This window comes from Suncus etruscus, chromosome 9 (genome assembly GCF_024139225.1).
Source record: "Suncus etruscus isolate mSunEtr1 chromosome 9, mSunEtr1.pri.cur, whole genome shotgun sequence".
NCBI classification, from domain to species: domain Eukaryota; kingdom Metazoa; phylum Chordata; class Mammalia; order Eulipotyphla; family Soricidae; genus Suncus; species Suncus etruscus.
In genome coordinates, this window is record NC_064856.1 from 109,449,755 (window position 1) to 109,470,096 (window position 20,342).

General features: G+C 58.6%; 1 protein-coding gene across 1 annotated transcript; it reads left to right on the forward strand.

Moving 5' to 3' along the window:
* Positions 1 to 784: 784 nt before the first annotated feature.
* EHBP1L1 (EH domain binding protein 1 like 1) lies at positions 785 to 18,984 on the forward strand. The gene is made up of 18 exons (XM_049780121.1): positions 785 to 1,007; positions 3,123 to 3,180; positions 3,361 to 3,456; positions 3,774 to 3,827; positions 3,911 to 4,089; positions 4,498 to 4,619; positions 5,073 to 5,150; positions 5,239 to 5,279; positions 7,807 to 7,964; positions 8,043 to 8,091; positions 9,809 to 10,606; positions 16,529 to 16,598; positions 16,698 to 16,753; positions 16,851 to 16,974; positions 17,161 to 17,260; positions 18,512 to 18,585; positions 18,667 to 18,781; positions 18,876 to 18,984. The coding sequence occupies exons 1-18, from the start codon at positions 904 to 906 to the stop codon at positions 18,973 to 18,975; spliced, it is 2,376 nt and encodes a 791-aa protein (XP_049636078.1). The 5' UTR covers positions 785 to 903; the 3' UTR covers positions 18,976 to 18,984.
* The last annotated feature ends 1,358 nt before the right edge of the window (positions 18,985 to 20,342 follow it).

Here is a 20,342-nt window from a genome sequence, read left to right on the forward strand (position 1 = left end):
ACCTTAATCCGGCCCCGCCCCTGCCTCGGGGAGAGTCAACAAGGGTTCGGGCTGGCTGCCCAGGGCTGTCGGCGATCGGCTTTGATAACAGGCCTCACTATCGGAGACGTCTGCGCGCTGCATAACTGTCTTACGGAGTGATGTCCAGGGCCACCGACACTGTTCCCATTGTACAGAGCTAGAAACTGAGGCAGAGGCTCCTGGCGAGCACTTCACGGCGAGCTACCTGCAGGGGGGTTTGGGGCTGAGGGTTTGAGCTGGAGGCTGAGCTAATTCTGGGAAGGGCTGGTGGGTGGGTGGATGGTCAGTGTGGGCACCTGACCTCACCCCTTGGACGAGACCGCGGACTCTGGCAGATCTCCGCCCTGCGCCCCACCGCACTGGGCCGCTTCCCCTTTCTGGGTCCCAGTTTCCCCAGCTTGTAACTTGGGGGCCACCGGGACGCGCCGTCCAGGGCGTCGGCAGGAAGGGGGTGGCCCGCTGGGCCCTGCACCTCCAAGGGGCGCTCAGGGCGCATCTTCCCCCCAACCATCCCCGGGACCACCCCGACCCAAACGGTGACCCCCGCAGCCCCGGAAGCCGGGCCAGCCCGCTCCGCCTCAGCCCTGCCCCGCCGGGTCCGCCCCCTCGGCGCCCCGCCCAGCCCCGGCCCGGGCCCGGCCCGACCCAGCCAGGCCGCCGGGGGTGCGGCTCCAGGAAACGGCGCGCTCGCCGGCCGCTGCGCTCTGCCACCCCGACCCGACCCGACCCGGCCCGGCGGGGCCCCGCTCGCTGCGAGCCGCAACACACTCGGCCCGGACGGGGCGGACGGACCGGAGCCCATGGGGAGCCGGCCCCGACCCGCGATCGCCGCCCCGCGGGAGCCCCGCGTCTGAGAAGCGGGGTGCGGTGCGTGCGGGGACCATGACCTCGGTGTGGAAGCGCCTGCAGCGCGTGGGCAAACGGGCCGCCAAGTTCCAGTTCGTGGCCTGTTACCACGAGCTGGTGGTCGAGTGCTCCAAGAAATGGTGAGTAGGGGGCCCGGGCCCCCCGCATCCCGCACCCCAGCTGCTAGGAAATGATCCCGCCTCCCCAGACAGGCGCTTAGAGGGCTCCCCCCACCCCAACCTGGGCCCAGACGTGAACGCCCCCGAAGTGCCCTTGCATTGCACTTGGGGCGGCTTTTCGGGGGTGTCGAGGTGAGGACCCAGGCCTGGGAGGCAGCTTGGAGCTGCGGAGAATCACTGCGCCCGGGCCTTGCTTGGCGCCCCAACAGTGATGGGGTGCTTGGGCCAAGGCGCAAGTTCCGGGGTGTCTGATGCTCTCCCCGAGTGGACGCCCCCAGGGGACCGAGCCCCGCCAGGAACAAGGGTGTTGTTACCTCTTCCCTTACCGCCCTTGATCCAGGGGAACCCCCCTCCCCAGCTGGAGTGGGGCCCTGGGCAGCTGGGAAAGCCTTTGCATGTCCTTAAAAGGGGAAACTGAGCGCTGGCAGGGATGTGGAGGGAGGCGGGAACAGTTTTAAGAGGGCTGAGGGCCCTGTGCGGGCCTGCGGGTCCCGAGCCTGGCAGAGCGGGCCTGGCCCCAGGCAGTCCTGCTTTTGCCCACAGCTGCCCGGGGCCCTGCGTCACACCCTAAATATACGTGCTGTCTGCTGTCGGCTGCCCTGGCTGGATTAGGGCACAGCTGTGTGCGCCTCTCTGGCCAGGCGGGGCTAAATTTAGGCTCCCCGGGGGGTGGAGGCTGCTGGGGTGGCAGGAAGGGGCCCTAGTGTCCCCAAACAGAGAAATGAGGATTGGTGGCCTTTCCTGAGCTACGCTGGCTAGCATTCCGTTAGGGGGACCCCCCCCCCCCACCAGAAGGCAGGGCTGGTGGCAGACATGTGTCTAGCTGGGAATTGAACTCTGGCCTCTGGCCTCCGCACTGGCATGGGGTGGGGCCCCTGGGCCACTGGGCAACAGACCTGAGGAGCAGGCCCGGGTGTGGGCATCGGGCTCTGAGTCAGCGCTGAGGGGTGGGCAGGGCTCCCAGAGTCCAGGCTGGAGGCTGCCCCTGCCCAGGTCAGCTCCTGGGTCGGGCCGGGCATGAAGGCGTGTCCTTGGCCTGAGTCAGGGCGCGCCTGCCCCTCGGGGCTAGCTCCTTCCCCTTTCTGGAAAGGCCCAGCTCAGCCCAGCCAAGAGGGCTGTAGGCACAGCCAGTGACCTTGGCAACTGGGGATACCCCTCCTCAAGCTTTTCTCCCAGCTCAGGAACTCCCAATTGAGTGTCCTGGAGCTGCTACCGCCCAGAGGACCCGTACATGCTCAGAGTTAGGGTATCAGGGGAACTCACCTGTCTTAAGACCCTGACCATGGGTCAGCACTTCCTCTGAGCTACAAACCCCACTCTGTCCTCTCACAGTTGGTCCCCTCAGATCTCTCTGCCCCCCTTCCCATCAGTCCAGCATGTTTAGTCCAGTCTGTTATTTTTTATTTGTATATATTTTTTTGGCTTCGAGGCCACACCCAGTGATGCTCAAGGGTTACTCCTGACTCTGTGCTCAGGGGACCATCTGGGATGCCCGAGATCGAACCTGGAGAAGTGCCCTCCCTGCTATGTTATTGCTTTAGCCCTGTGATTCATTTTAATTGAGACCTTCTGGAGAGCTTCCCAGTGCCCCTGGTTGTCAGGCCCCATGTTGCCATGATGGTTTGTCCAGGGTCCTGGCTTCCCCTTGGGCCTCACAGGGCACATGCCAGACCCCCAGCATCAAGGAGCTTCCCCCACTCCGCCACCTTCTACCCCATGACCATGAACTGTGTTCTGGGACATCCCAGCCTGCAGGGTCTAGAAGCTTCCTCTTGGCCTGGAGGTCAGACCCTGTGGGATCAGCTAGAGTGATTCAGCCTTCTCTGGTGTCCTCTTTGAGCCCAGCCTCTGTCCCTACATGTCCAGTTCCCTGTCCCTCATGATGGCCCCTGCCTGCCTGCGCCTTTGCCCTCTGCCCCCACCCAGCCTGCGCGGCTCCACCCTCCTCCTGGTTACCCCAGATAAGGGGCTTTCAGGGCCTCTGTGGGGGAAAGGGGTTATGGCAGAAAAGACCTGGGGAAGATGGGGACCTAGGGGGTCCCTTACTGAGCACCTCTGCCCATTTTTCCCACCCAGGCAACCTGATAAGCTGGTGGTGGTGTGGACCCGGCGGAACCGGCGTATCTGCTCCAAGGTGAGACTGATGTAGGGGATCAGCTGGGGGGTGTGTGTGTTGGAGGGGACTGGAGAACAGGTGTTGGGTGGTGGAGTCAAGTTCGGGCTAGATTCCATGGGAGGTGGGAAAGATAGGGTCGGGTTGGGCATGAGGGGTGAGTTCAGGTTTGGGGGAGGAGGCCCTGACCACCTGTTGCAGCCCCACAGCTGGCAGCCTGGCATCCAGAACCCGTACCGGGGCACCGTGGTGTGGATGGTCCCCGAGAATGTGGACATATCTGTGACCCTCTACAGGGTAAGTCTCCAGCCCCCCACGCTCCACCTAGATGAGGGATGGGTGATTGCAAATCCAAGAACCTGCCCAAAGAGGAAAGCATAGAGGGGTAAAAGGAAGGATTGTGGTGGGTGTGGGGGTAGCTAGTGGAAGGAGGCCCAACCCAGGAGGTCTCCTTAGAGGAGGTGGCACTTGCCAGCACCAAGAGAAAAGGGAAGCAGCATCAGGAGACACCCAGGAGAATAGATGTAGCAGGGCCCCACCCCCAGTCAGTACCCTTTCCCTTGTTGCCCCCCATCCGAGCAGTCTGTGAGCTCACCCGTGTCCCCCTTTTCCAGGATCCCCATGTGGAACAGTATGAATCCAAAGAATGGACGTTTATTATTGAGAATGTGAGTGTCGGGGACAAGCTGGGGCCTGGTACCTGGGGTGACAACAGGACAGTCCCCCCCTGATGTTATTATCCACCCCCCAGGAATCCAAGGGACAGCGGAAGGTGCTGGCCACGGCCGACGTGGACCTGGCCCGCCACGCAGGGCCCGTGCCCGCCCAGGTGCCCCTGCGACTGCGGCTGAAGCCCAAGTCGGTGAAGGTGGTGCAGGCAGAGCTGAGCCTGACGCTGTCCGGGGTGTTGCTGCGGGAGGGCCGAGCCACGTGAGTGCCCTCCATGCCCCCGATCTTGCCCTGTCTGCCCCGAGGCCCTGCCACGTCCACACTCAGCCCACCTTGTCAGGCCATGCCTCTCACATCCTTCTTGACCAGGCCCCCCCTCGCAACCCAGACACGCCCATCACCATAAGACCACGCCCAACCAACCCAGCCAAGTCCCATCGCATCAGGTCCCGCCTACTCGCACATGACCACGCCCATCTGTCATACTCAGCCCCGCCCGCACCACATCCATCATGCCTGGCTCCACCCACTTGATTCGGACATGTCCCACCCACAATTGTCTGGCCACGCTCACTGTGCCAGGCCACGCCCAATCATGCCCATGCCATCATAAGCCCCGCCCCACCGTGCCAAGCCATGCCCTTCCTAACCTTGCCCCATTCCCACCAGGGATGATGACATGCAGAGTCTGGCCAGCCTCATGAGCGTGAAGGCCAGTGACGTGGGCAACTTGGATGATTTCATCGAGAGTGACGAGGAGACCGAGAGTCGGGCCCGGGGTGCCCAGCCAGGTATGCCCACAGCTTTTGGTGGATTAGGGCTTGCCAAGACCTTGGGGTGCTGGGAAAGGCCAACCATGTTCCCCCTGGGAGATCATGACCTCTGCCCAGCTCTGGGTGGGACAAATGTGTTCCCCAGAGGCCTGCAGGCACCTCCTGCACCCTGTTTGCACCCTGATGGGCTCCTCCCACTTTTGTGGGTGCCCTGAGTGAGTTGGGCTGAGTCTGCAGCTCCTCACCCCTCTCTCAGCCTCTCTGTTCTGGGTCCTTCGTGGATTGTTTCTTGTCTCTCCTGTCTCTCCCTGTCTCTGTCTCTCTGTCTCTCTCTGCATCTATGGGACTGTTCTGCAGGCAGGGGCGCTGCCCTAAAGCTGGGGCGTATCCCAGGTAGGCTGAACCCTCTGGAGGGGAGTGGGGTCGGACGAGCTTTGCAGCCCTGAGCTGACTAGACACCCCAATCCGCAGCTCCCCCTGATCCTTCTCGAGGACTGAAGACCCTCGGTAAAGTGGAGGAAGAGGGCCAGACATCGCCTCGTCAGGCAGGTGAGGCCCAGGTAGGGTGGGGGTGGTGGCACCAGGTCCTCTGTGACAGGGCCTGGCCTTAGTGTCACCCCCTCTTTGTCCCCCCCAGTTGCCAGCCCCTCTGGCCCTGAGGAAGCCAGCCCAGCCCCCGTGAGTGTCCCTGCGCCGCCCAGCAGGGCCTCCCGGGGCCTGGGCTCAGAACCAGCCGCAGTGGCAGGGGGCCAGGTGGGGCCTGAGACCCCCGGGCCCCCAGGGACCCCACCAGAGATAAGGTGAGCTTTGGAAACACCCACTACCACCACCATCTGGCAAGTGTGCTGGCCACCAGAAGGGGAGTCTGAAATGGGGGGTGCGCTGGGTGAATCAGTCCCTTCTTCAGCACTCCTTCTTTCTCCACAGGTCCTCAGGACAGCCACGCCCAGCCCCAAGGCTCCGGAAAGGTCCTGATGCCCCCTGCCCCTCCATCCCACGAAGGGAGCAGCAGCTGGCCCCCAAAGTCTCCGAGGCTCCCCCAGAAGGAGAGGAATGTGCTGGGGAGATGCCCAGCAAGACAAACCCCCAGGAAAGGCCAGAGGCACCAGGAGCCAGTCTGGGCCCCACTTTGAGCCCCTCAGAAAAAGGGCAGAGGACTTGGGCTGAGGAGTGGGGTGCTGGTCAACCCCCTGAGGCCAGAGGGCAGGGATCCGAGGCATCCGAGGCTCTCGCTGGAGGTCCTGGCTGGAATTTGGCCGTTAGCCCAATGGACACGGAGACGGGGTCAAAGGCGGGACTCCCCAGTGTCAAAAGTGCTATGGCTACAGGGGTGTCACCAGAGTCAAGACTCAGGGGAGCCCCTGAGGCCCCTCCCAGGGTATCTCATGGGAAGCTGGGGGTTAGGAGACAGGGCGAGGGATCCCCAGTGCTGAGGCCACCCCCAGCACCACCTGCAGGGCCCTCTGGGCTTGTGGGTGACCCCCAGGGAGCCGGAGCAGATGCAGAGCAGGAGAGAGAGAGTTCAGAGGTCCAGGGCAGAGCCCTGGATATTGGGGGGACAGGCCTAGGGCAAAGCCACCCTGTCACATCAGCCAATGCTGGGCCCCAGATGAGCTGGTCTCAGGGATCCCCCAGCGCAGCTGACCAGGGGGCAGAGTCCAGGGGCTCAGGGGTCTGTGAAGCAAGTGAAAGTGACCCCGGGGTACTGGGAGCAAAGTCCCAGGACCAGGGCACTCAGGAGATAAGGGCAGTGAAATCAGGGGGTCAGGGGAAAGAGGAAGAAGAGGTGGAGGCCAAAGCTGAGGCCAAAGTGGTAGAGATTGAGCAACGGGAGACCCAGAAACCAGAGGCCGGGAGTTTCGGGGTGCTGCATACAGAGACTCAAAGGGCAGGGCCTGAGTTGCAGGGGACCCCGTCTGGTAGGTCAGAGGCACTGAGGACAGCCACAGCGGTGGCCGAATCTGGAGCATCAGGATCCCATGAGAATGGGCTGGGGGGCTCCAGGGTGCCAGAAGCAGAGACTGAGATACGGGGAGCCCAGGAGAGGGAGGTGGGGGCTTCAGAGGTCTCAGGGATGCCACCTGAGGTCACAGGAGCCCAGGAGCCTAAGCTAGAGCATGCTGGGGGACTCAGGTTGGAAGCTGAGAGAACAGAAGCTAGGATATTGGGGACCCAAGAGGTGACAGCTGGGGGTTCAGAAGGCCCAGGCACAGACAAGGAATCAGCAGGAGCTCAGGGACTTGAGATACAGGAGCCAGAAGATGGGGATTCGGGGAACCACAGGGAAGAAGGTGAGTTGTCAGGATCTCAGCTACTGGGGGGCAAGGAGACCTCAGCTGCAGGCTCAGAGACAGAAGCTGCGTCTGATGTTCAAGAGACAAAAGTGGGGGCCTTGGGGCCAGAAGCAGAGGGCCTGGGGACCCACCCGACAGAAACCAAGATCACTGATGCCCAGGAGGTAAAGGCTGAGATAGTGGGGGCCTACGAGGCAGAGACTGGGGTTGGGGGCCCACCCAGAGATGAGGTTGCTCCAAGGACCCTGTTCACAAAACATGGGGTTTTAGAGCCCAAGGGAGTCAAGGGCACAGTTTTGAGGGCCCCAGAGGTGGAGGCTGGTGATTTTGGGGTTTCTGAGACCGAACCTGGGGCTTCGGGGGCCCAGGAAGGAGAGAGAGAAGTACCAGGGCTCCCCGAGAGCCACACTGGTGTTTCTGAGCCCCAAGAAGCAGAATCTGGGGCCTTAGACACTCCCCCCGAGGCCAGCGGGATTGGGGCTCAGGTGGCCCGTTTCCCGGAGGAGGCTGAAGAAGACGGGCAGCCGCCGGGCAGCCAGGTAGGGCTGGACACCGGGACCAGGTGCTGCCTCTCTGCATGGACCACCTCGTGTGCTGCCGCCCTTTGTTCCCTCGTGTTTCGGGGTGCTCCAGTTCTCTGCCTGACTTCCCTGGGCTGCATGAGTGACTTTGGGGGCCGGCCTTGAGGGTGGCTGCTGTGAATCTTGCCTGGGGTCTGCTGACCTTTGAGGTGATCTTAGTCTAGTAGGTCATCCTTAGAGTTAGAACCCCCCCCCCTATTTGCCTGCACTCTTCAAGGCCTCTGGTAGGGTCCCCTGGGGACCTTGGCAAACTCGGAGCTGCCACAGTTTGGTGCCCCAGGGGTAGAGGGTAGGCAGGACCCCCATACTCCCATCCTTGTGTCCCCCCAGACGGCTGCTGCCCCCCTGAACTCCAGCCAGTCCCTGCTGGAGTGGTGTCAGCAGGTCACTGCCGGCTACCGGGGCATCCGGGTCACCAACTTCACCACCTCCTGGCGCAACGGCTTGGCCTTCTGTGCCATCCTGCACCACTTCTACCCAGACAAGATGTGAGCCTTGGGGAACTGGAGGGGCCGGAAGAGAGTGGGGGGGTAGGGTGCCAGCCCCACTGACCGCCCTCTCTGCAGTGACTATACCTCCCTGGACCCGCTCAACATCAAACAGAACAATAAGCAGGTAGGTATCAGGGTGTCTGTTCCGGGGCTGGAGGGTTCCAGGCCAGGGGCAGACCCATGGCTTCTTCCTCGCAAAGCCGGGGCAGTGCCTACCACTGGTACCACTTGGCCAGGAGTGAGTTCTGGTGGGGAGGCCTTGGAAGCAGGTTGGAGGCTCAAATTTGGGATCAGTCTCTATGGGGGCAAGGGGTAGTTTAAGTGGTAGTACCCCAGCTCTGCTCCTACATTTGCTCCTTTGGGTGTTTGCTTGTCTCAGTTTATTTAGATGCTTGTTTTTGGTTATCCAGGGGAGGGGTTTGGACCACACTTTAGGGTGCTTCAGCTAGTTTGAGTGCAAATACTCGGGGGGTGGCTCCTAGGGTGTGACCCCCAGGCCTTTGAGCCATCTGCCTCACCCATGTTTTACGTTTTCTTTTGTGGGGTGGCTGGCCTTGGGGTTATACCTTGCTTCAGGGTCACTTTCGGCAGGGCTCAGGGTCCGTGTGAGATGCTGGGAATTAAACTAATTGTCTGCAATGAGGTTAAACACCCACTGTGCTTTCTCTCTCACCACTCTTTTCTTAGTATTGTTCTGTTTTGTTTGGGCCACACCCCGTGGCGTTCAGGGCTTATTCAAGATCACTCATGGCAGGCTCTGGACCTTATAGCATATAGAGGATGGAACCTCTGTCAGCTGTGTGCAAGGCAAACGCCAGCTGTGCTATGGTTCCTGCACCTCTCCATCCCCTTTCCTTTTTTACTCACTTTTTGTGGTGCCCATATCATTAAAAAAAAAAAGTACCTGCGCTCAGAAATCACTCTAGGATTGGGGAATTGATCCCAGGTCTGCAGCACCCTTCCTATGGTGCTATTGCTCCAGCCCTCAGGCCTGGGGTTTTACATGGAAACCTTGCCTTCCAGTCCTTGGAAGCCTCTACTCAACCTGCTTGTTTTTATCCAAACTGTTTTTTGTTTTGTTTTGTTTTGGGTCACATCTGGCAGCGCTCAGGGGCTACTCCTGGCTCTATGCTCAGAAATTGCCCCCGGCAGGCTCAGGGGACCATATGGGATGTGATGTCGGAATTCGAGCCACCATCTTTCTGCAAGGCAAACACCTTACTGCTGTGCTATCTCTCCAGCCCCAGCTTTTTTATTTTTATTTATTTATTTATTTTTGGTTTTGGGGCCACACCCTGTGACGCTCAGGGGTTACTCCTGGCTATGCGCTCAGAAGTTGCTCCTGGCTTCTTGGGGGACCATATGGGACGCCGGGGGATCGAACCGCGGTCCGTCCTAGGCTAGCGCAGGCAAGGCAGGCACCTTACCTCCAGCGCCACCGCCCGGCCCCAAACTTTTTTATTTTTTTTTATTTTTTTTTTTGGTTTTTGGGCCACACCCCGCATTGCTCAGGGGTTACTCCTGGCTGTCTGCTCAGAAATAGCTCCTGGCAGGCATGGGGGACCATATGGGACACCGGGATTCGAACCAACCACCTTTGGTCCTGGATCGGCTGCTTGCAAGGCAAACACCGCTGTGCTATCTCTCCGGGCCCCCCAGCTTTTTTATTTTTTAATGTAAACATGCTTATTTTTCCTAAATGATTTTCCCCCCAACACCTCCCATTGGTGTGTAGTTTCGGGGAAACGAGGAGCATGCGGGTGCAGTAGTTAGATACCCCCAGGCGTCGTTATTGCAAACCCCACAGGGGCGCTGACCCACCCCTGCTCCCCCACTTCCAGGCCTTCGATGCCTTCGCAGCGCTGGGCGTGTCGCGGCTGCTGGACCCCGCGGACATGGTGCTGCTGGCGGTGCCGGACAAACTCATCGTCATGACCTACCTGTGCCAGATCCGCGCCTTCTGCACGGGCCAGGAGCTGCAGCTGGTGCAGCTGGAGGGCGGGGGCGGCGCGGGCACTTACCGGGTGGCCACCCCGCCCGGCCCAGCCGCGCCCCTGGACACCGGGCACCTGGCCCAGCGGCTGCGGGAGCACCGGGTTGAGTCGCCCCAGGAACCGCCCAAGTCAGCACAGACCGAGAGCCACTTGGACACGGCGGGGGTCCCTGCAGCGCCTGCCCAGGACCCCCAAAAAGCCTCCACCAAGGGGCCCCCCAAAACACCCACCGAGGAGCCCCCGCTGCCTCCTTCCAAGGAGCCCCCAAAAGCCTCTGCCAAGGAACCTCCAAAAGTCTCTACCAAGGACACCCCAAAATCCCCCACCAAGGAGCCCCCAAAAGCTCCCTCCATGGACCCCCCGCCGCCCCCGGCCAAGGACCCTTCGCAGGCCGCCCTGGAGGCTCTTCCTGCGGACTCGCCCGCCGAAGGGCTGCTGAACGGGGCCGGGGTGCCCGGCAGCGTGGCCAGCGTGAAGCTGCGGCGCCCGTCGGTGAACGGGGAGGCCGGCCCGGTGCCCCCGCCCCGCGCCCACGGCTGCTTCTCCCATGTGCGCGACGCCGACGGGTTGAAGAAGCGAAGGTCACGGGTGCGGAGTGTCAGCTCCTGCTCCGTGGATGAGGCCGAGCCCGGAGCTGTGGCTGGGGTAGGTGGGGTGCTGGGAGGTGGGAGCACGCCGCAGAGGGCAGGTGGGTGCTGGGAGGTGGGGGACCCAAGAACCCAGAAGAGTACCAGCAGCCAGAGCAGACTAAGGTGTGCTGCGACTTTGCCTCTTTTTGGGGGGACTATACCCGGTGATGCTCAGGGCTTACTCATGGCAGGGCTCAGGGGACCCTACAGGATGCTGGGGATTGAACCCAGGTTGGCCACATGCAAGGCAAAAGCCCTCCCTGCTGTGCCAGCGCTCTGGCCCTGGGACTTTGTTCATGGGAAGGACGGGGAGCTCACCCCACAAAACCCAGTACTTGAGGCTGGATTTTATTTTTTTAGTGGCTAGATTTTAAGCTCTCACGGGATCTGAACTCAGCCCTTTGGGCATCTCTTAAAGTGGAGTGTGTCATTTCTTCCTCCAAGTGTCTTTCAGCCACTCCTGTCCTGCAGGATGGAGGTGGGCTGGAGGTAGGGTCTCTAAACCCCAAGAAGCCTCAGAATGCAGGGCCCATACCCCAGTCCCTTGAGTTCTCGGGTCTCCTTTCTCAAATTAAGAATCTGGAGATGGGGCCCGGAGAGATAGCACAGCGGCGTTTACCTTGCAAGCAGCCGATCCAGGACCAAAGGTGGTTGGTTCAAATCCCGGTGTCCCATATGGTCCTCCGTGCCTGCCAGGAGCTATTTCTGAGCAGACAGCCAGGAGTAACCCCTGAGCACCACCGGGTGTGGCCCAAAAACCAAAAACAAAACAAACAAACAAAAAAAAGAATCTGGAGATGGGAGACAACCTGAGGGGGTGTACCCTGCCTCAACCCCATGTCAGGACTCTGGAAGACTTCAGGGTGTCAGGGTCACAACTGGCTCTGCACTCTGAAATTACTCCTGGCAGGGACCAGATGGGATGCTGAGGATTAAATCCAGGGGAGCTGCGTGCAAGGCAAATGCCCTACCCACTGTGCTATAGCTTCAGCCCCTTTTGGGGTGTGTTGTAAGCCGTATCAGGTGGTACTCAGGGATGACTCCTGGCATTGGGAGCCATATGTGGTGCCCAGAATCAGGCTGAATCAACCACACGGTGCTTGGGATTGGTTTGTAGTGCCCAATGCCAAGAAAGCACCACTATTCCTGTGCGCTCTCCTCACTCTCTCTTTCCCCCTCTCTCCCCATCTCCCTCTCCCCTTCTTGCCTCAGCCTCCCTTCGAGTTTTAAGGAAAGGAGGGAAGGAAAAAAATTCGAAAGGGTTATGTTTTTTGCAGGGAGCGTGGGAGGTTGAGCCATACCCCACAGTGCTCAGGGGTTACTCCTGGCTCTGTGTCCAGAAATTACTCCTAGCAGATTCCCGAGGACTCTATGGGGAACCATATGGGCTGCCTGCCAGGGATCAGCTGCATGCAAGGCAAATGCCCAGTGCTAAGGCGCTGGCCCCTGGGAAAGGCCCTTTCCTGAAGGGCCTCCATTTGCTCTAGGCTCAAGGGGGCGGCGTTTCTCAGGAGCAAACAGGGCGGAGTTGAACCTCAAGGCGAGCCACAGCCCAAGCAAATATGCAGCCTGGAACGGCTCAGGGTACACTCAGGGAACTCCAGAGATCTGTCTCTCCACTGAGGGCCCCTTAAGAAAGCGGAAGTGGAGACTATGCAGGAGAGGGGGGAGGCACCCAGGGGACAGGCAGGAGAGGCTGGAACTGGAGCCAGGCACCTAGGCCAGGCCTTTGTACCCCTCTTCCTAGTGGGTGCCAGTGGTTCTGATGTCTTTAGGATGAGGTGCCAGGGAAAGGGGAGAGCCCAAGCAATTTCTCCTTGAGTGTGGGGCTCATGCCATAGTATATACAGCAGGTAAGACCCCCTCAGGTTCAGTTCTCGGCACCCTATAAGTCCTTATAGCCCTGTCAAGAGTGATCCCTGAGTGCAGAGCCAGGAGCAGGCCCTGAGCACCACTGGCTTTCACCCCCAAATAAGATAAGAACAGAAAGACCAAATAAAGGAGAGGGGCCCGAGTGATAGCACAGTGGTAGGGATTTGCCAACCTGGGACTGACCTGGATTCGATCCCTGGCATCCCATATAGCTTCATAAGCCAGAAATAATTTCTGAGCACAGAGCCAGGAGAAACCTCTGGGTGTGGCCCCCACCCCAAAAAAAAAAAAAAAAAAAAAACCAGAAACAAACAGAATGATAGATAGCACAGTGGAAGACATTTGTGTTGTGTGTGGCTGACCAGGCTTCATTCCCTGGCATCCCATACAGTCCCCTGAGTACTGCTGCGGTTGGTCTTCAAGTGCAGAGCCAACTGTAAGCCCTGAACATTGCTGGGTGTGGCCCCAAAACCAAAGAAAAGGAGAATTTCCTAAGCCAGGCCCACACCAGGCTTTGTTTGATCCAGGGACTGGAGGAGGCCCCTTCCCTATCTTGACCTAGCCATCTTCCTAGGCAGGGAGAGGTGGTCCCTTGCAGAGCACTCCCCAAATTCTAGAGGGGGATGGGGTCAGACACCTGTAAGCTGGGGTGCGGCTGAGCAGGTGGAAAGGCGCTCAGGGAGGGAACCATCTGAGGGGAATTTGGGCCAGGCTGGAGGAGAGAGGCGCTGGAATCCCTGCAGGGCGGTGAGTCAGCTCCCCTCCTGTGCTAGGGCTTCCCTGGTTTTCTGGATCTCAGGGCCCATCTTCCCGGCAGCCTTAGTTTGGGGTTCTAAGGCTAGACTCGACCGCGCCCTCTGCTGGACCCAGTGCTGCCTGCTACTTGGGTGGCCTTTGGTACTGCTTAACTTTCTGGGCCCTCCCAGAGTGAAATGCAAATGCAGCAGAGTTCCTTGGCTCATGCCCAGAAGCCCCGGTCCAAAATTAAAATTGGGGAGCAGGGAGGGGCCTTAAGGATAGCACAGTGGGCTGGGTGCTTTCCTTGCGCGCTAGGTTCTATCCCCATCATCCCATATGGTTTCCTAGTCCTGCGAGGCATGATCCCTGAGGAATAAGCCAAAGCACTGCCAGGTGTGACCCCCCCCCCACTAAAAATGGGGAGTTGGTGAGGTAGTAAAACAGGTAAAGCGCTTGCCTTGCATGTAGGAACCAGCCTGATATTTGATAGTTTTTTGTTGTTGTTGTTGTTTGTTTTTTGTGGTTTTTGGATCACACCCGGCAGTGCTCAGGGGTTTCTCCTGGCTCCAGGCTCAGAAATTGCTCCTGGCAGGCACCGGGGACCATATGGGGCGCCGGGATTCGAACCGATGACCTCCTGCATGAAGGGCAAACGCCTTACCTCCATGCTATCTCTCCGGCCCCTAGCCTGATATTTGATCCTTGGCATCCCACATGGTTCCCTGAACTCTATCAGGAGTGATCCCCAAATTCAGAGCCAAGAATCAGCCCTCAGTACCTCCAGATTTCTTTCAGATGCCATTCCAGAATCCCCGCAGTCCTCCGGGTCTCAGAGACTTATTGGGGTTTGCTGGCCCCTGGGAAGAGCAGATGGGGGAGCAAAGTGCTGCAAAAGACCAGGGGTTCCTCTTCTATCTAGAGGTGGGGAGGGGCTGGGGCTCTGTGCCCAGCCAGGTCAGCAGGGATCGCCTCTGGGTGGGAGGCAACTTCTGGTATTGGGCAAGCCAGCAAACCTAGAGGCCCCAACTAGGGTGGGGTGAAGAAGTCTGCGGAATAGGCAGCGCTGGCCTGGATTGGAGGGTCCCTGGTGCCCACTGCCCCAGCTGAGGAAGTCCATTGTGGACCTGAAAGGCTGTCTCTGAATGAGGGCTCATGTCTTCTGGGGTTCAGGACAATGAAAGTTGAGGCTGGGGCTTGTTTATGCAGGGCAAGCAATGCTATTAGGGGACAGTATTTTTTGGGGGGAGTCATTCTCGGCGGCACACAGGGGTTACTCCTGGCTCTGTGCTCAGAAATCGCTCCTGGCAGGCACAGGGAACCATATGGAATGCCGAGATTTGAACCATTGTCCGTCCACCTGTAAGGCAGATGCCCAACCACTGTGCTATCTCTCTGGCCCAGAGAAAGGTTTTATAGGAAACCCCCTCAATTGTGACTGGAGGTAGTCAGCAGGAGGGCATAGTGGCAAAAAAGGGGAAACCACTCACTGACTAGGGCCTGGGGCAGTGGTTTGTGGGGAATGTGGTCCCATGACATCTCAGTCTCTCTGAGATGAATGCGTGTGGGTAACAAGGAAGGGTGGTCAGGAGGGTAGAGAAGATGGGTCCAAATGCCAGAGCAGAACTGGAGAGTTTTACAGGAGTGAAGGAACTTGCCTTCCCTATGGCTGATCCCTGTTCATTCCCTGGTACCCTAAGCACAGAGCCAGGAGTAGCCCTGGAGCACTGCCGGGTGTGGTTTCCAAGAAAACATCAGAGATTAGCAGTATGGCTCAATGGTGTGTCATGTGTCATTGTCAGCAGGAATAAGATTCAGGTGGTGCAAGCAGTAGGGCGTTTACCTTGCACGCGCTGACCTAGGATGGACTTCGGGGTTCCATTCCCAGATGCCCCATATGGTCCTCCAAACCAGGAGCGATTTCTGAGCGAATAGCCAGGAGTAACCCCTGAGCCTCACAGGGTGTGTTTTGGAGCACACACAAAAGGAGAATTAATTGGGGGTTTGAGCGATAGCACAGAAGTAGGGCATTTGCCTTGCACTCAGGTGACCCAGAATGGACTCAGGTTCGATTCCTGGCATCCCATATGGTCCCCTGAGCTTGCCAGGTTGATTTTTGAGCACAAAGCCAGGAGTAACTCCTGAGCAACACCCGGTGTGGCCCATTAAAAAAAGAAAAAGATGATTGGGCTGGAGCACAGGCTTTGCCTGAGGGCATCCTGTTCTTCCTCCCTTAGTCCCAGAGCACCACTAGACACATCTCCCACACAATAATAGCAGTGACCCCTGCTCAGATAAAAGTGATCAGGACAGAACCCTGTTCAAAGGGAACAGGGTAGGGACCGGAGAGAGCGTGGGAGTGTATAGGACGCTTGCCTTGCACGTGGCCAACCTGGGTTTGATCCCCATCATTCTCCATGGTCCCTAAGCACTGCCATGAGTAATTGCTGAGTGCAGAGCTAGGAGTAACCCCTGAGCATTGCCAGGTGTGGTCCCTAAAGGAAACGAAACAATACACACACAAAGAGGAACTGGTTCGGTCTGGAGCAATGGAACAGTAGAGGTTGGGTGTTTGCCTTGCACCTGACCAACCTGGGTTCGATCCCTGGCATCACATATGTTTCTCTGAAGCCGCCAGGTGTGATCCCTGAGCACAGAGAGCCAGAAGTAAGCCCTGAGCACCAACAGGTGAAGCTACCCTCCAAAAATATTGGGTATCAGCTAAGCTTAATGTTAGGGACTTCCAAAGCCCACAGCCTCAGCAAGTTGCCAAGATGGGGTGCATCAGAGGCTATGGTGATAGCCAAACTAGAGTGGGAATTGCTCAGCTGGAGGGTGCCCCTGTTGGCCAGAGGATGGCACTGCAGGCTCATGGCCCACACAGAAAATCAACTCAGGGCGGCCAAGGATGGGGGACAGACAGATTTGGCTGCACTAGTGATAAAAGTCTGGATTGATCCAGGGAGCAGGAGGGTGAGGTGAAGTCCTAACAGAACCCTTCACAGCCCTCACCACCTCCTACTCTCAGAAGTCCCGTGAGGAAGCCAGGTAGATATGCAAAGGGGTGCAGGTTTGATCCCCAACAACTGCAAGGCCCCCCTGGAGTACGGGTGTATCTTTAGACCACTGCTAGGTGTGCTCCCCGAAAAACAAGAAGCTCCTTGAGGCCCCAGGAATGGAAGGAGATGGGCCCAGACCTCAGGGTTTTTTTTTGTGGGGAAGAGCTTTATTTAGCTGAGGGTGTTGGGGGGCAGTTCTGTCCCCTGAGAATGGAGAGGTAGCTCCTCAGTGGGGAACCCCTCTGAGACTCACTAACTCCCTTCCCCCACAGGAAGGCCTCAGCCCTGACCCCAGCTCTGACCCTGGCTGCCCCACAGCCCCGAACCCGAAATCAGCCCACGGTGAGTAATCTAGCAGCAGTGGAAACCCACATCCGGAGCTGGGCTCCCCAGTGGGGAGAGGTTTCCCTGGGGGAGTTTCAGCTTGGTTTCTGTCTGCAGATGGGAGCCCCCCACTGGAGGAGACGCCCCCAAGTCCTGGAGAGGATGCTGGGCTGGTAAGGAGAGCTGCAGTAATGGTGGTGGTGGTGGTGGGGAGCACTGCTGGGGTGCACCTCGGCGGGCCCTGGCTGAGGCCCTCGCTCATGTGCCCAGCAACGGTTCCAGGACACGAGTCAGTACGTGTGTGCAGAGCTGCAGGCGCTGGAGCAGGAGCAGCAGCAGATCGACGGGCGGGCGGCTGAGGTGGAGACGCAGCTGAGGAGCCTGATGGAGTCGGGTAGGCGGGCAGCCCCCCCAAAACACACCCAGAGTTTCCTGACCCTGGCCGGGCTTGGGAGGCACGCAGCTGGGGATGCCCGTGCAAGTAGATCCCCGCCTGCTCCACCTCCCCAATTCAGCCTGCCCTGCCCCAGACACCCAGCTTGGTGGCAGGCTTGCTTACAACTGTCGCCGCCCGCTACAGGGGCCAACAAGTTGCAGGAGGAGCTGCTGATCCAGGAGTGGTTCACGCTGGTCAACAAGAAGAACGCGCTTATCCGCAGGCAGGACCAGTTGCAGTTGCTGTGAGTGCCCCGCCCACCCGCAATACCACGCCCCTTAAAAGACTACGCCTTCTACCATCAGGCCCCGCCCACCATCCTTCTGCAGTCGGCTTCTCAAGCCTAGGCCCCGCCCCTCCGGCCAGCTCCGTTAGGTCTAGGCCCCGCCTCCAGTCCCAGGCCCCGCCCCTCCCGCCCACCTCTCTGGTCCAGGCGGTTCCCCACCTGCCTTTTCACATCCTGGCCCCCCTCAGGTCCAGGCCTGCCCTGCCAGGCCCCCTCCTGTCCGGGCCCCACCCTGCCTGCTGCACCCTGACTCAGCTCCCAGCTCACGTCCCAGCCAGCAGAGCAGAGAGAATCTGAAGCTACTTTGCTTAGAGCTATGGTTGTCTTGCTCTTTCTACAGAGATCTTTGGGGAAAAGTGCAGGGCTCTCTTGATTATTTTCATTCCTTTCTTTTTTCTTTTCTTTTCTTTTTTTCTTTTTTTTTGGTTTTTGGGCCACACCCGGCAGCGCTCAGGGGTTCCTCCTGGCTCTACGCTCAGAAATAGCTCCTGGCAGGCTCGGGACCATATCGAATGCCGGGGTTCGAACTACCGTCCTTTTGCATGCAAGGCAAACCCTCTACCTCCATGCCATCTCTCTGGCCCCTTGTTTTGTTTTTAATTTTGTGCCACTCTTGGCCATGCTCAGGTTTTTTTGGTTTTGTTGTTGTTGTTGTTGTTGTTTTGGTTTTGGGTTATACTCAGTGATGCTCAGGGGTTACTCCTGGCTCTGCACTCAGAAATCACTCCTGACAGGCTTGGGGAATGCCGGAGAGTGAACCACTGCCCGTCCTGGTTTGGCCCCCCATGCAAGGCAAATGCATTACCACTCTAGCCCCTCTGTGTTCAAGTCTTACTCATACCTTTGCACTCCTGGCTGCCTTGGGGCAGACATTATGAGACACTATGGTACTGGGGACTGAACTGGGGTCAGCCACCTTCTAGGCAAACCTCTAACCCCTGAACTATCTTACTTCAGCCCCCTCCCTGGATTTTTTTCTAGAACAGGGGTACAATCACAATGCCCATTCTTTAATACATACATCCAAGTGCCCAGCGGCTGGAGAAATTGGTAGGAAAAATGATTGAGCCCAGGCATGGCTGTGCCCCCTTGCTGCGGGCCTCTGCATATGATGCTAAAGGATGGTGGGCACCATTGGTGTGGCCAGAATCTGGCATTATTCCCTTCTGCTCCCCTTCTCCTGAGCTGACCCCCATCTCCACCGCACAGAATCGAGGAGCAGAACTTGGAGCGGAGGTTCGAGCTGCTGAGCCGGGAGCTTCGGGCGATGCTGGGCATTGAAGGTGGGAGCCAGGGTCTCAGAGCTGGTGGGGGAGTGGGTCCCGATCTGCTGCCTCCTGACCCTCAGCCACCTCCATCCCCAGACTGGCTGAAGACCGCAGCGCAGCAGCACCGAGAGCAGCTCTTGCTAGAGGAGCTGGTGTCGCTGGTGAACCAGCGGGACGAGCTGGTCCGGGACCTGGACCACAAGGAACGGATGTGAGAGATGGGGTTGGGGGAGCTGGGCCTGGCCTCGGGGTTCCTCCCACCGCTGCTCCAAGGCCCTGAGTAACTTCTCCCCCTTCCTCCCTAGTGCTTTGGAGGAGGATGAGCGCCTGGAACGCGGCCTGGAGCAGCGACGTCGCAAGTTGAGCCGGCAGCTGAGCCGTCGGGAGCGCTGCGCACTGAGCTGAGGCCTCCTGCACCTAGGCCCTTCCAGGAGTGTGGGGCTCAGATCCACACCCCCTGCTTTGCTGGCCACAGGGCCCAGCTTGGGAGCATCGAGCACCCCGGAATGCTGCTTGCCCACCACCTCTAGCAGCTGCTTTTGCCCCTAGAGCGGGAGCAGGGCTTCCCCGGGGCCCAACCTGGCTAGGCGGCTGCACCGTCGGAGCAGGGTGTATTTATAAGTCCCAGTGTGTGAGTTTGTGTGTGTTGGCAGGCTGTGGGGTACTGCCCATCGGACAGGACAGCGGTGCCTGCCAGCAGCGGCGCCCCTTTCCCAGCCAGAGCAATAAAGTTTGACACCCAGACACCCTCGAGGCCCTTTGTGGGGACCCCTGGGGCTTCCAATGGACGGAAGGGGCGGGCTCTGGCTCTGCTGGCCTGGGACTTGTGGAACCTTTCAGACCTGGGTTGATCCGGCTGGAGAAAAGTCCCAGTTCCAAGGGGAGGGAAAAAGTTAAGTTAGAGGCCAAACCTGGCGGCACAGTGGGGTGGGTAGCATGTAGATTCAGGGGTTCAAACCCCTACATGTTAGATCAGTGTTTTTCTCTATGCTCTGTCCTTTTGGTTCTATTTTTGGTACTTTTTTTTTTTTTTTTGCGGGGGTGAGTACAACCGGCGGTGCACAGAGTTTCTCCTGGTGGGAACCATATGGAATAGAAACGGGTTGGCTGCGTGCAAGGCAAGTGTCCTACTCTCTGTGTTACCACTCCGGCCTCTCTCTCTCTCTCTCTCTCTCTCTCTCTCTCTCTCTCTCTCTCTCTCTCTCTCTCTCTCTCTCTCTCTCTCTCTTTTAATTTTGGTGTTTGGGTGCTCAGGGTTTACGCCTGGCTCTGTGTTCAGAAATCACTCCTGGCAGGCTTGGAGGACCATATGGGGTGCCGGTGATACCAGCTATGCTATCACTCCTGCCTCTGATAGGGATTTCTTGTATTGAGATCACTCCCAGGGATGCTGGGGATTGAACCTGGGTTTCTGCATCCCAGATGCTTTCAATCTTTCGAGCTCTCCTCAGTCCCTTTCCCTTTTTTAGCCTACCTAGTGGTGCTCAGTGCTGGGTGCTGCGGGAAGTGTGTTATTCCAATGCCAGGGTTTGATCAAACCTGGGACTCTGCATGCGGTGCAAGCATTTTAGCGTTTTTGAGGTTTGGGGTCACACTTGGCTATGCCCAGACCTTACGCCTGGTTCTTTTGCTCAGGGATTTCTCCTGGTGAGGCTCAGAGGACCATATGGGATCCAGAGATTAAACTCAGGTTGGCTTGGCATTGAATCCAGGGATTGAATTCAGCTTTTTGAACCACACCCCTTATTCTCATTCTTTATTTAAAAATGTTT